The sequence below is a fragment of the Pelmatolapia mariae genome, linkage group LG1 (genome assembly GCF_036321145.2).
Source record: "Pelmatolapia mariae isolate MD_Pm_ZW linkage group LG1, Pm_UMD_F_2, whole genome shotgun sequence".
NCBI lineage: Eukaryota > Metazoa > Chordata > Actinopteri > Cichliformes > Cichlidae > Pelmatolapia > Pelmatolapia mariae.
The window spans coordinates 15,269,201-15,283,842 of NC_086227.1; the positions used below are offsets into that span (position 1 = coordinate 15,269,201).

Here is a 14,642-nt window from a genome sequence, read left to right on the forward strand (position 1 = left end):
AACTGACCACCTATTACCAGTTTTATATAAATGTACTGAATTATTTTTATAGTAGTCCACACTGAAGTATAGCACTTCTGCTATAATTCTGTTAGTATTTAGAATAAAAATGCAGACATAAGTGTACATGTTAGTTTTTGACTGCTAGTGAAAATTATTTTCTTTACAAATAACTCACTGAACTAACGCAGCCAATCCCTCAATATGTTTGTACTCTCTGCTCATATTGCCTTCTTGTTAAATTATTTATTTTATTATTATTATTATTATTTATTTATTTTTTTTTTTTACACCAGCCAATCGCAAAATGAGTCGAGCCATTTAGGTATGCAGATTACCTACTGAAATTCAAACATCATGTAAAGTTGTTTTTTTCTTTTTCTTTTTTTTTAAGTGAAACTGCTGGTCCAGTGGGATGATTCTCCACAACCATATCTAGGATTTACAGGTCTGACATCTTGTTGATGTCAGGAAAATGGCCAGACTACTTAGAAGTGATAGGAAGACAACAGTAACTGAAAGAGTCACTTGTTGTAACCAGAGAATCTCTGAATGTACAGCATGCTGAATTTTTAAGCAGACAGGCTACAACAGTAGAAGACCACACTGGGTGGCTGTGGTGGGTCAATGCTGATTTGCCGTCACTGTGGTTTCACATTTATGCTTTTGTTCTTGTATCAAGTATTAAGCTGGATGCTATGAAAATATGATTAAAAAATAAGTTTTCTATTGAAAAAAAAACTTTATTGCATAAGTGACCAAATATAAAACAACCTAAAATAATACAAAAGGTGGGTTATAAGAAGACACCTGGAGTAAAGATCACAATAAATTGTGGATCCAATTTGTTGTGGTGTGGAAAACTGATGAGCCATGTTTCATTGAAGAAAAAACAAAAAACCCCAAAACGGACTTGTAAAAGAAACGTCACAAAAATCTGAGTGGAACCTATACCAATAGTAACACTGTTCCTCTTCTAAAATTTTGTCCTCTCCACATTAAACCCCATATTTCTGGATATACAAAACACTTAAAAACATTATCCACTGCTTTCAACCTCAAGTCATAGATCTTTTACTTCTTAAAACACTAATGAGCGCACTCAAGCTGTGAAAGGGAACCACATCAGAAAAAGGTGGTGCATACTTCAATGCCTAACCTCTGATTTCTCCATAGTGCCCTTTATTTTTGTTCCTACAGAATGAGATGGGACTGCAAAACTCCACCTCATCGTCCAGTGCATCTTCAGACCTGATGTACAGAAACCAGGTCAAACCAAGCTCTGATCTAAGAGGAAATCCCTCCTCTGAGTGGAAAGCATGTATTGACCTTTGGATCCAAAAACTATTCATCAGTCTTTTCCTCGCCTTGGTAATGCCTGTATTCTGGCCTGAGCTCCCAGGTGTTCTTGTGTGTTCCCTTCACGTTGTAGATGCCAATATCACGCAGGATTTCCTTCAAGTAAATCTGAGAAGAAAAACAAACAATATGAGATAATACTCTTGAGAATTAAATCTAAATGTAACTTTTTGGACCAATAGTACTGTTTCAAATGAGTTATAACCAAGCTCTCAAGTCTTACCACAGGCTGCTTGGTGATATCCACTAAGTCTTTGATGTTGTAGTACTGATGCTTCTCAAAAGCAGAAAACAACATGTCCAACACTTGCTGCTTGTCAGCTCGGGCTCTCTTGCCCTCCTCCTTCTTCTTCCTCTCATACTCACGCTGCAGCAAAAACAGGCAGAAGTCAGCTAAACACCAATTATCTATTATCTAATTACTGCTCATGGGTGACTGATAATACTCTGGGCTATCGAAAAGACCATGTATCATCTAAACGGATCAGGTGTGGGACTTGGCAAATTTGCTTGTTGAGAATTCAAAGTTAGCCCCCCATAGCAACAGCTCAACTTCTATATACATTCAATAAGAAAATACTGTACAATATCTCTTAAGTGCTTCATTAGATCTCAAGGGATTAATTAATTGATGCTAAATTCATTACTCTGAAAAGCAACTTAAGCTGTCTAGAACCAAGAGGAAATACCAAAAGTACATGAACAGATAAACTGGTTATCAGATGAAGTTCTGCTTAATGCGTTCTGAAGGGATTTAGACAGTAAGAGTCACACAAAGTGAAAAATAACACATCTTTTATATTCTATGTCGAAACAATGCTTGTTGACTTGTATTGTAGCAGAGAGTGTGTCTGCAGCTGTTTGTTTGCCTCTGTCTGCCTTTAAGTTTAGTCAGAGTCACTTGTATTTTTGTTTATAATTAGAAATCAAAAATATGGGGCACTGATGAAATATGCATATTTAATAGGGCATGAAATAATCGTGCTGGGAAGTCCTATGTGAAGTGGGACGTGTGGTCACCTTGTGTGTGAATCCTGTAGAGCATGTGGTCAAAAACAACTAAGAACATACTAAGGCAGTAAAATGTAACAAGAAAATTCTTGGCCAGATGTCAGTTAACTGTGTCTCTTGCGTGAACTAAATCTAACATGAAAAATGAAAAAAGTGAGTGTAATAATAAAAGAACAGATTTCTCTGTAGGGTTTCTTACATTGTAATCGTGGTTGGCCACAGGTTTATAGTTGTTGGTAACAGCTTTATCCAACTGTTGAGACAGCCTGGCCGGTTTGGAGGACTCTTCAATTTGTAACCTGTTAGAGAGACAGGGAGAAGTACTTTACCTGGTAAGTATAAAATATAGATGAAACAAATATACATGAATTTCTAGTAAAACATCCACATGCATGCAGTATAAAGACATTCTGATACAAGACGATCCAAGCTATTTCATGTAACTTTAAGTGTTAAATGCTCACCTCTTCAGCCTCATATAGCTTTCACTGACAGCAGGCCTGCATTCTGCTCTCTGCACTACCACTCCCTCCAAGGTTATTTTATCTGAAAGAGAATGCAGCTAATTAAAAAACTTGATACAGACTTTTAGTCCATGTGCACCACTGCACTTACGGCATATTTTTAAGAGAGAAGGGATAGAAACAAATGCTGTAAATGAATAAGTGGAAACAGTTTAGAAACAAGAAAGAAAAATAATAACAATGATCAAAGTGTTCTCCTTTGCTAGGTGCTGTATGAGAAACTAGAATCAGAGTAGAATCCAGCATAATGCCATTGTTTGTGGACATGAACCCCCCCAAAAGAAAACAAACCAAACCAAAACAAAGTGACTTGTGGATGCAGAGAGTATAATCCTAGCTTAAGTGTTAACAAAACTCCTTTCTGGTTTTCTAGGAACCCATTAGATATTTGATACCTCAGCCCTGCGCGGCAGCGGCTTTCAGTGTAGCCAGCACGTACCGTTTTCTAATGCAAATGCAGAAGAAGCTAATAATCTTGTGTTCTCCACAGACTATTTATGTGCACAAGACCTGCTGCTCAACCACTCTTACTCAAAATTCCTCAAACTACAGACTAAAAACAAAAAGCTTCCAGTACCAAAAACCTCTGCCACTTCTAATTAGTAAATATTAGAATTTATACATGCACACGTGTTTTGGCCACACTTAATTCTTGTTAAATCACCACATTTCTTGTGCTTGTAGTTCTACAAAAACACTGTTTTTAAATTGTTCACCAAGGCTCAGAATAGTTCTTCACTTACTGCTTTAGTCAGAAAAATGCACACATCTGTACTGTAAATAATCACTGAATCAGACAGGTTTGTTTTGCACCACATCAATCCACTCACATATGAGCTTTTGCATTTACATGGTGACAATAAGCTCCATCACAATCAGAATTATCTTTAAAACCCTTCTTACAGTTAATAAAGCTCTCAAGTGTCTATAACCGGATTAGACCTCTCAGGTCACCACGTGCAGATCTTTAAACTATTCTCAGAATTACATCTAAATGTGCTGAAGTCGTATTACTGAGGTCTTATTCTTCGGACCAAGCTGTCTGTTCACCCAAAGTCAGGTACCACCATGTGCACATTTATAGTTGTTATTTTCAAATTTGTTTTTATTTTTATTTCATTTTGACTTTTTGTTTTAAGTACAGTTTAGTTTCCTGAATGGATTTTCTTTTTTCACTTAACTTTTTATTGTTTGAAATCTCTTTTAGTTTAGTCTTTAATAGTTTGTTAGACAAGACTCACAAAATAATTTCAGTTAGTTTTATTTTTTTTCCTCCAAAAGTTTATTTTTTATTTCAGTTAACTAAAATAATTTTTCCCTATCTAGATTTAGTTTTTAAATTCACTTAACTGTAATAACAATGGTTTACATTAAAAACAAAAAACCCTTTTGATTCTCAGGCTCATGAATTTGAATTATGCGTCTGCAGGAAATCTAGGTTGTAACTTATAAAGCAACTGGAAATTCCTTTTATCCCTACGCCGCATGTCAGGTAAACACAGCCTGCCACAACTGAGTTGCAGTGTAGGGTTAAGAGGAGTTTTCTGCTACGTTGTAAGTTACTACGTAGATTTCTTCCAGAAGTCTAAATCATGCTTTACACTTAATAACTGTGTGCTAACTTCTGTTTTATTTTATTTGTAACATTTTGTTATATTCATTGCCTTAAGGTACTGTAGCTCTACACAGGTTTTTATCTTTTATGGTGATAAATTGATATGGTGATTTTCCAGTTTCATTGTACTATTGTACTATGTATGACTGTGCAATGGCAATAAAGATATCTTATAACACTGAGTTTGAGTAACGAGTGAAATGTGCTATAGAAAACTGACACTATGAAGTTTTTTTTTTAAATTAATAAAGTTATTAAAATTGGCTACATTTACAAGTAGTTTTGAAGGGTGAATGAAGGGCGAATGATTATGCAGATATACACACTATCACACACACACAGGTCAAATAACTGCCAAAAATACAACAACTGGACAGACATTGCAATTGTCACTACGCTCAGCGGCATTCTCCAAAGCATGTAAATGGCTTTTTACTGTGATACCAAAAATTTCACTTGACGAGAAAAATAAACCCGGGAGTCTGATTCCTAAATCACTTCATTGACTTCATGAGCTGCTTTGTGCAACTTTGTCACTTGCTAGGGAAACGGAGGACTCACCTGGGCCTGTCCCTGCCCCCGAACCTGAGCTGCTGCCATCAGATCTCTCTTCTGACTGGCCTACAGGAAGGGAGGGAGGGATGGTGAACATGAAAAATACGAGGGATGGAAGGGATCGAACAGTAAGAACCACACCCAGGGTTTAGTCGCACACCAAAAATGGTTTTTAATTACACAAAGCTTCTCGGCACGATCTCTGGAAAGTACAAATGCGTGCGCGTGAGCAAAGCAAGCATGGCCGCACAACAAGGGAGCACGGATGCCCTGTCCCACCACTGATACACATGCATAGCAGGGCTGCACAAATGCATCTCATTTGAAACTAAATATAAGAAAATATTACCAAACTACTTTTCTAATTTAAACAATACACTTTTCTCCAATTAGGCACAGTCACTTCTCATCTTTTCTGTTGATCTACTAAAATGTTTAGATTTTACAACCTCATGACTTCCTCTCACTGCTTTTGCAGCTGTCTTCTTGATCACGTCTAAGTTCTTCAAACTTAATGCCTCGCTCAATGAACCATTTAAATTGTGCAGCCCTAAAATGCACACACAGACATATAATATGCTGTCCCAAAGTAACCACTGCAGCTCAAGATCACCGGCATCCATAGCAAAGTAATTAATTATGCAAAAATTGAAAACCTAATTATAATGAAAGAACAAAAAAGACTGATGAAATTCAAACTGAGCCAAACAATCCCATGCACAAATTAAATCAACTCCAAATTCAGCAATGATTTGTGTTGATAAGCGTCCCTGCTATGTTAAATGATTCCCAAATTGTCTGTGTTGATTGGCAGTGAACTGAAAATGTCAACCCCCAGCAAATGACAGACGATCAAACGCTGAAACACGTAGAGACAAACACAAATTAAACTAGATAAAGACAAAAGACTCTTCTGTTTTCCACTGAGTGTCCACTAATCCACGATGTAGAGCACACTTCTTGTGAGTACCCACTGTTAGGACTGTGGACAATGTGACACTCTAGGAAAAGTCTACAAAAAGTTCAGATCACACAAAGACAAAAAAGGGTAAGCAATGGGAAAACTGCATGAAGACAGCAAACTGTACAACGAGTAGCAAAATGTCTCCATCTCCCAATCACAACTTACCTGTGATTCTAATGAGGTATTAGTTAACACAGAAAACTGATATTGCAATTAGGTCAAGCTCATCTTGCAGCAAAGAGGTTGAAAGCAGAGAAAAAGTAGTGGTAGATGAAAACAGAAAGTCACCTGATGAAGTCTCTGTGAAGACTGCCAATGTCTGACCTCCCACTGACTGCATGGTGAACGGGTGTTCACGTGGTGCAGACACCGTCTTATCCTCTATACCGTCAATCACAGTCAGCTCTTCATTCAAAGTGAAAGACACCTGTAAATAGTCAATCACATTATTTTTTTCTTTTTAGCAGCAGGACAGATTTACACACTTGGGATCTAGTTGCCATTTATAAGGTAGTTAACAGAGCTCACAGAAGTGATGCCACCGAGTACAAGAAATGCAGTTTCCAGGTACATTATTCCAGTAATTTGCATTAATGACATTGTTTCAAAGAAGCTTGTCCAAACCTATCCCCTCCAGTATCCCTAGCTTAATAAAAGGTTCAGGCAGCACTGCCAGCAACACTGCCTTTCAGGCTGATGATATCAGAACCAGTCAAGCTGATGTCCAGAGGCGCATCAGCTTGACATTCTTAGTCTGTTCAACAGTGGGCAAACAAGAGGAACATGACAAGGCCTACAAACTATAACCAACTCCAAAAGAAACAAAGGTAGTGTGGTAAACACAATCTGCAATTACACATCAAAAACATGGTGAGGAAGGCCTTATAATCACTATACAACCTCCAGCCCCAGCAATCTCAGGTCTTTGTAAAGCAGCTCCACTGAAATCATCCTGCTGTATCATCTGGTATGGAAACTGCACCATAGAGGAATATGACACCCATCAGAGAGTGATGATGGAAGTTGAGTTTCCTCCCTCCAGGAGATATATGAGCACCAATGCACTGCCTGACCCCAATGGATCATTAAAGACAAGTCACCACCCTAACCACAACCTGTTCAAACCTGTAAGAACTCCTGGCCTGGAAAACACTATAAATGGATCCTCAGTCTCATGAACTTGGATGCAAAAGAGACATTGTCCAATCGCTATCAGGCTGCTGAACAAATTATGAAGGTTCTATTTATTTATGATTTATTAATATTATTATTATTCTGTTGCCAGACATATGCTCTTTTATTTTTTGTTTGCACATATAGAAAACATTGGATCGTATTGTGTTTCTTTTATTATGATCTGCTAAGCTAGAGCTCTGCAATATAAACTTTTTCACCAACTTTTACTTGAATCTGTGATATGACAATAAAACTGGATCTGATACACTCATTTCCAATCCTCCCAATGAAAATGTGAACATTTTTAACTCTGCCACCTCCTGTCTTTTTGACAGTTCCACCGTCTCTAAAACCATACGTCATAGAACGTCGCTATAATCTTGTAAATTCATTTCCACCTACTAACTGTTCTTAATCTCTCTTTTGTTCACTGCTTTGCATGGTGTACCCTAAGTATTTAAACTTATCACTACCTATACACCTTGGATTTTCACTGTTACATCTGTCACCCTATCATTCACACACACATATTCAATGATGCTTCTATTGACTTTCTTTCCTCTTCTCTCCAGTGCACAGCTTCACTTCTCCAGGCTCTATTCTGCCTGTTTTCTACTCTCATTGCAGATCAAAATGTCATAGTCCAAAGAGACTCCTGCCTGAGCTCATCTGTCAACCTGTTCATAATCACATCAAAAAAAAAAGGGGGGGCTCAGAGACAATGCAATCACATCCCCGTGCTTAGACCATCCGTCACTCCTACCACACACCTGAACACTGCCCTCATACACAGGGCTGGGCCATATCATAACGTTCACGGTAATACAGGTATAATGTTAGGCAATGATAAGAAAATGAAATATCGTGATAGAGGGTAAAACGCGCATGCACAGTCCCTTTGTTTTCATACACACATGGCGGCGACGGCGAATGAGAAGGGCGAAAGCGGATCGTTGAATGAAACAGATGAACCAGAATTGGTTTGTAAAAATGGTGCAACTTCAGTGGTGTGGAACTAGTTTGGCTTTCGTCTGTCAGATACACACCACAGCACAAATTTTGGTAGAGCATGCAAGCGGTTGCGGTTGTGCTTACTGACCTCGAACTGATTTTATGTGGTACACGGCACTCAAAAATCTGTCAAAAAATGTTTTAGTACGACTTTCGTAAGCTACGAAGCCGCACCGCTTAATGGGCAACAGGGCAACTTGCAATACTTGCAAAGTAGATATTTCATTTAAGGGAGGAAACACTACGAATATGCAAAAGCATTTGCTCACAAAACACGCGATAACCTTAAATGAATGTCGCGTTTTTAATTCCGCTCTGGACTCGTGAAGCTCAACCAGCAGCAGCGGTAACGTTTGCACGTCCTCTCCCGTTAATGCGGCAGGTAAATAATCAACTAACAGTGCATATTATGTTAGCGCGATCTGCCTTATTACAAAACCTGCCATTACTGTGCGCTGCATTTAGGTGACCATGATGAGAGAGACAGACAGAGTCTGGCTGGCGCTCGCTGGCAGTTCTCGCTGCAGTCTACCGTTAGCGTCTCCTTTCAGGCCAGGATAGACGAATGTCACCGAGCAGTGACTAAGTTTGTGGTAAAAGGCTTGCACCCATTTGCCACAGCAGATGCCCCCGATTTTCGGTAAGTGAATGTGTTTAATTGTAGGCAGGGACATTACTGGATATTCTTGTGTAATTGCTACAGAATAATTTATGTTATACTTTGTTATTGCTACAGAAGAATATTTATTTTATTGTTTTACATTTACAATTTTTTTTCCTGGGGACCCTGTGACACCCCATTGAAGAGCCATAGGCTGTGGATCTTTTAAGATCTCACTGTTGGGTTTGTAAGGCCATGTTACTCCTAAATTTCTATCTTGTTCAAAGAGAAGATGTAAAACAAAGTTCTAAGCTAATCGACCATAGTGTTCTCCTTTTTTTTAAAAAAAAGAATCGATAAGAGAATCGAATCGTTAAACAGAATCGAAAATGGAATCGGAATCGTGAAAATCTTATCAATACCCATCCCTAAATACGGCTACTATAGTCAGGAGCCTCGCGGAGTGATACGTACTGTGCTTCAACATAATATTACCGTATTGTGTGTGTATGACCTCTGTTTAAGTTTTGTGGATATTATACACGGTTATGCTCAGGATATATCACCCAATTTCCACTGGAAATGCCTTTTGGTTAAACTGTCAGTAAGGAATTTGCATTTGCACTGTTAAAGTTTTTATATAGCTTAAATGCACATAAAAAACAGCTGCTTGTTTAAGTGAAAATACACTGATGTTTGGGTTTTTTTGCACTAATAAAGTTGTGGAGTTGTAAAGTACTTTGTCTCGTGTCAATTATATCGTCAGTTATATTGTCATTGCAAATTTTAAAATGTATATCGTGATAAATATTTTTGGCTATATTGCCCTGCCCTACTCATACATGTCCTGCACCACTTCCCTGTCACATCTTGACTTCCTCATAAAGTACCACAGTTTCTCTCTTGGAAACCTATCAGGTACCCTCCTTCTGACCTTCTCTATACTTCTCCATCGACACACTCAAAGCAAAGATAACTTCTGCACAGAACCATATTGTTGCTCATGGATCATCACTTGTCTTCTTAACCTAGCTTCAAATACTTTTCCCCATATTTTTATGGTATTGCTACAGCTCTGCACATCACCCTTGTTGTTCAAAATAATTATTATTACACTTCTTCTCCAGTCCTCAGGCATATTCTCTCTCTCTAAGACTGTGTTAAATAATCTAGTCAAAAAGTACACTGCCTTCTCTTCTAGACATTTCCATAGCTCAAGACCAACTACTTTTCCACTCTTCACCCTCTTCAAAGCTGTCCTTACTTACTCCTTACTAATCCTCTGTACTTTCCAAATGATTAACTGTCCTCTCTCCATCCTCTTCTGTTTCTGATTTTCTTAAATGATGAGCTCCTCAAAATACTCCTTCCATCTTCTCAACACACTCCCTTCACTTGGTAGTAGATATCCATCTCTATCCTTAAACACCCTACAATTAAATACAATAATTGAAATTCAAACTATATATTTTGTTTCCCCAATTACGAATACATTGAGCAACAACCTGTGAGCACATGAAGATTATTTAATGTTTTGGCTCTTACTAAAACAGCCCATTCCTGTATGTCAGAGTACTGGGATGCAGAGCAATCCTTACCTCTGGTTTTCCTTGATTTCCTTTCCTTGGAAATAAAAACAAGAAAAGAAAATGCAATTGAGGGGCCTTTTAAAAAATATTTAAAATGTACGGCATATGACCAATATAGTGTTTCTATTAAACATGTAGTTAGCCTTAGCTAACCCCTACCATTGATCAACATAGACTCAGTTCCCATTCCCTCTCCTCCCTTGTCACATGACACACATAAGAAACTTTGCAGGTTGGCTTCTACTACTTTTATTAATGCTCAGTTACTTCACATACTTGCAGATCCGGAGCTTTCCGACTTCTCCTCTGCCTGTCGCTTTTGCCCATTGTTGAGAAAGGTATTTGGGCACCTGGAAGAACAAACATTATTTAAATTAAACTGTCCACATGCACAAAATATAAGTAATAAACATTATTACACTCCTTTCCCACTATTAAAAAGAAACTGTTACTTTTGCAGTTTTGTCACATACTTTGGTCTAAATCGCTAAACTAGTTGTGTACATCTTAAGATTTTGTCCAATGTACATCCCGTCACTGTTTGCACTGCTATTATTCTAACTAGGGGTGTTGTTTACCAAGACTGTAAAGACTAAGTGATAGCATCTAATTAAATCAGTTGTTTATAGTGTGTTCTGCTCCCAAAATATTGTACTATGCCAGTTTAACTGAGCTAGCTTACAGATGATAAACTTAGCCAGCGTTAGATAACTTAGCAGCAGATGCTAAGCTACCAGACCGTAAGCTTTAGCCGTGTTTAAATTAGTAACTCACCGTACATCCCATTAACTAAGGTTATTACAAAAAGTGTATAAGTACCTTAACGAGCCACACGCCTGTATTTTGTTTGGCACCGGTCAAATCCACCTCTCCTTTTTCTGACATATTTTAAAATGATGACTGTTAAAACTCTAGCAGGGCAACCGCCACACGCATGCGTACATGAAATATGGCAGTATGGCGACTCTGAAGGTCCACATTCGTTACTACTACTGCCTTCACTACGCTTAGCCACTACTAAAAAAAAGAGTTGTTAAAAAATTACAACACAATGACAGGTTTTTTTTTCAGTTTAGTCAACTTAAAAGCAAATACTTTTTATATAATAATGCATTTTACAGCAATTTTCAGAAAAAGCTTAGCATAAAGTCAAATCAGGTGTACAAAGGGAACATTAATGCAAGTTTTATAGGTTTTTATGCCATTAATCTAATTAGTGAAACCTCAATTAAAATTGAAACGTTAACCCCACACATAAAAACTAAATTGTTTCTCGTCTCTCCTTTACTATCCCTAAGTACAAAGTCTGAGTTTTACACAAAAATTCAGCACACAAAAACTGAAAATGACATTCGATCTGACACTATTTATATTGACTAAATTTAGCAAGACATATGTGGTTGATCTAGATGTTACCTGTACAAACATGGTCCAGTGTGAAAATATAAGCTGATGTGCTGCAAGAAAAATAAAAGAATAAAATGAAAGCTCTGAAGGGTGCTGCTTTATAACTGTTTAAATGACTTTAAAATATCTTTTGTAACATGTTGTCCAGTCACTGACACAAACTATTGTGTGTCAAAGTCCAGTTTCAGTGACCAGCAAAGACCTGTTTAAATATAAACCATGTAATACATTGTACAGTACATGCTCAAAGTCTAGAGTCCTGTGGCTCTTGCGTGCTGAGGGCCATCAGGAAGAAAGTCACCTGTCACGAGTCACAGTGTCCTGATTGAAGCGACTCTTTCGCTGGCATGGGTCCAATCACATTATCATCCCATTCCTCACTAATGGAAGGCTAAGCATGGGAGCCTGGAGCTAGGGCATGCCCTCCATCTTCACCACTGTTGTCTTTATATTTTGCTCTGTCAAACCACAGGCAGAGCTGGTTTTAGAAGACTTAATAACAAATATGGTATTGAGTCTGATGGAAAATGAACTTAATAAAGTCACACAATGTTTTTTTTCTACATTTTCAGTGTGTTGGAGGAACTTTTGCTCCATTTTGTGGGAAAACCTTGTGTTCTTGAGATTCTTCGTTTGCAGGTCTGCATCACATGAAACAGTCTTTTCTTAACTTCCTTCTCCTTCACCTTCTTTGTGTTAAGGCTCATCAGATATGTTTTGACTCCTAGTAATTAGGAAAACACACAGAAACTTTAGTCATGATTAATGTGAACAAAAATGCACACTGTGCTAAATGTGAATAACTAAGAGACATGAAATAATAACCACTTGCATTATACTTGGACACTTTTTGAAAAACGCGAGATACTGTCTTTCTCTGCTTCACCCTTTTGCTTTCTCTCAAGCCATTTCTCTTGGTAAAGACCAACAAAATGGTAAATGGACTGATTCTTATATAGCGCTTTTCTACTCTCCCGGAGTACTCAAAGCGCTGTATTCAACATGCCTCATTCACACCCACTCATACAAGCACTTCCTTCTATACTTAAGTGCAATCTAAGCATTCACACACATTCACACTCCGATGGACACATCGGAGAGCAACTGGATACTTGGCATGCAGACTGGGGAAGCCAAGGACCGAACCACCAACCTTCCAGTCAGTAGCTGATCTGCTCTACCACCTGAGCCACAGCCACCCCAATTACACAGACTAAATCTGTTATTTCTAAATACCCTGGCCTTGCACTTCATGTCTGCGGTGTATCCATCCAAATAGAGCAATCAGTGTTTTGTGGACTTTGCCTCTTCTTAAAGGTCCAAGGCCCCAAGCCAATATGCTGCAGTTCTGGTATGAGCTCAGGAATGAGGTACCTCAGGAGCATCCTGTTAACACAAAACCCCCACTAAAACGAAGAAGGAAATAAACCTTCAATAAAAGGCATTCAAAGAAAGAAGACACCCTAGAAACTTAAAAAAAAAACTGTTAAAGTATCCCTGTCCTTTTTAATGCAGGGTGTTGGCAGGTTGAACCTGTAAGGGTTAAACTAATGAGACTGTACAGTGTAAATTATCTGGGATTAGGACTCACCTCTCCTTTCACCTTCTCTTTCATCCTTTTTGTTGTGTGCTCAAAGTCCTGAGCCAAGGTGTCCTGAATTGACCTTTTGCCAGCATGGGTCCACTCACATCCACCCTCATCCTCTCACTCACTGCTAAAGGGCTCAGCCTGGTAACCTCACCACCAATGTTTTCACGCTCCACAGCAAAACCCAGGAGGAAGAGCAGGTCCCAGCAAAGGTGACCTGAGAGAAAAAAATAAAGTTACAATTTATAGTTACAATTATCCTCAACTTAATATTTTCACTTATTTTTCCTCATTCACTGGGAAACCTTTATAGGATAGGAACTCAGGTACTTAAATCCTGGTGGCAGGGCTGGTCCCGACATATGGGGCTTGTTTTGAGTTATTACCCATTTAAAGGCTTTTCAAATGGGTAAAAAGGGCAAACAAGATCATGATTTGACCTAGATAGTTACCTAGATAGGTATTTAGCTAGCTAATGCAGTGGCAATGAGAAACAATCAACCTTTCTTTCTCTCAGACTCTGAACAATTCCAATAGTTATCCAATGCTTTTGTGAAGGGTAACAACCCTAGTTAAAGAGTACAATTGTTCAAGGATGTAGAACCTAGTATATTAGCATGGTTGCAGCCACACTTTGTACTTCCATTGTTTTATAATTACATTTACATATACTTCCGTAAATATGATGGTTTTTGTCAACTTTTAATGGCTTTTATGAAGAAGTCCAAGTAGTGTTTCTAAGAGGAAGAAGACTATGAAATGGTGAGAGCTTAGTATCAAGAGACCATACCTGGTGCTGCGGGAAAAAAAGTAGTCACGTCAGGTACAAAACTGGGCATTTTTGAGGATGCAGGTTTAGGTAAAAACTCCGTCACTGGGTAGACAGACTCTGTGAACCTAACGGCTCGCTAGCGGGTTTCCCTCTAACTTCTCCTGTCCTATAGCAAGTAAACCAGCTGCATGACATGCTGATTAAATTAACCGAAATCCCCATTAGACAGTTTTTTGTATATAGCTTTTATGATAAATCAGTAGTCAGTGCAAAGACTGAGACAGCAAATATGTCACAGATGAATTGACAGCTAAGAATACAAATAAAAACAAGGGGGAAAAAGTAACAAAATAAAAAGTTTACATCTTTATAACCGTGACTCTGAACAATAATGCAATTGTCAGGCTGCCAGCCAGTTTCCTTGTACTAGAAGCATTGGCTGTATAAAACACTTTAATAATAACAATGAT

At 38.2% G+C, this 14,642-nt stretch overlaps 1 protein-coding gene across 2 annotated transcripts; it reads right to left on the reverse strand.

Moving 5' to 3' along the window:
• Nucleotides 1-730: 730 nt before the first annotated feature.
• LOC134627578 (general transcription factor IIF subunit 2-like) lies at nt 731-11,351 on the reverse strand. 2 transcript variants are annotated; one of them, XM_063473803.1, is made up of 9 exons: nt 11,225-11,351; nt 10,682-10,755; nt 10,415-10,439; nt 6,317-6,455; nt 5,071-5,130; nt 2,835-2,916; nt 2,570-2,669; nt 1,583-1,726; nt 731-1,467 (listed from the first exon to the last, which is right to left on the reverse strand). In XM_063473803.1, exons 1-9 carry the CDS (start codon nt 11,288-11,290, stop codon nt 1,345-1,347), a joined length of 813 nt encoding a protein of 270 aa, XP_063329873.1. In that variant the 5' UTR covers nt 11,291-11,351; the 3' UTR covers nt 731-1,344. The 2 variants fall into 2 exon arrangements, with proteins under 2 accessions (XP_063329873.1, XP_063329881.1); XM_063473811.1 differs by lacking the exon at nt 5,071-5,130 and having other exon boundaries at nt 732-1,467.
• Nucleotides 11,352-14,642: the final 3,291 nt, after the last annotated feature.

Bases quoted from the DNA above. Each gene is read 5' to 3' on its own strand.
- LOC134627578 (XM_063473803.1), bottom strand. From the start codon at position 11,290: ATGTCAGAAAAAGGAGAGGTGGATTTGACCGGTGCCAAACAAAATACA. The intron at 10,440-10,681 runs GTATGTGAAGTA...TTTATTTCCAAG, and splicing joins GGAAAGCTCCGGATCTGCAA to GAAAGGAAATCAAGGAAAAC. The intron at 5,131-6,316 runs GTGACTTTCTGT...CCCTTCCTGTAG, and splicing joins CTTCACAGAGACTTCATCAG to GCCAGTCAGAAGAGAGATCT.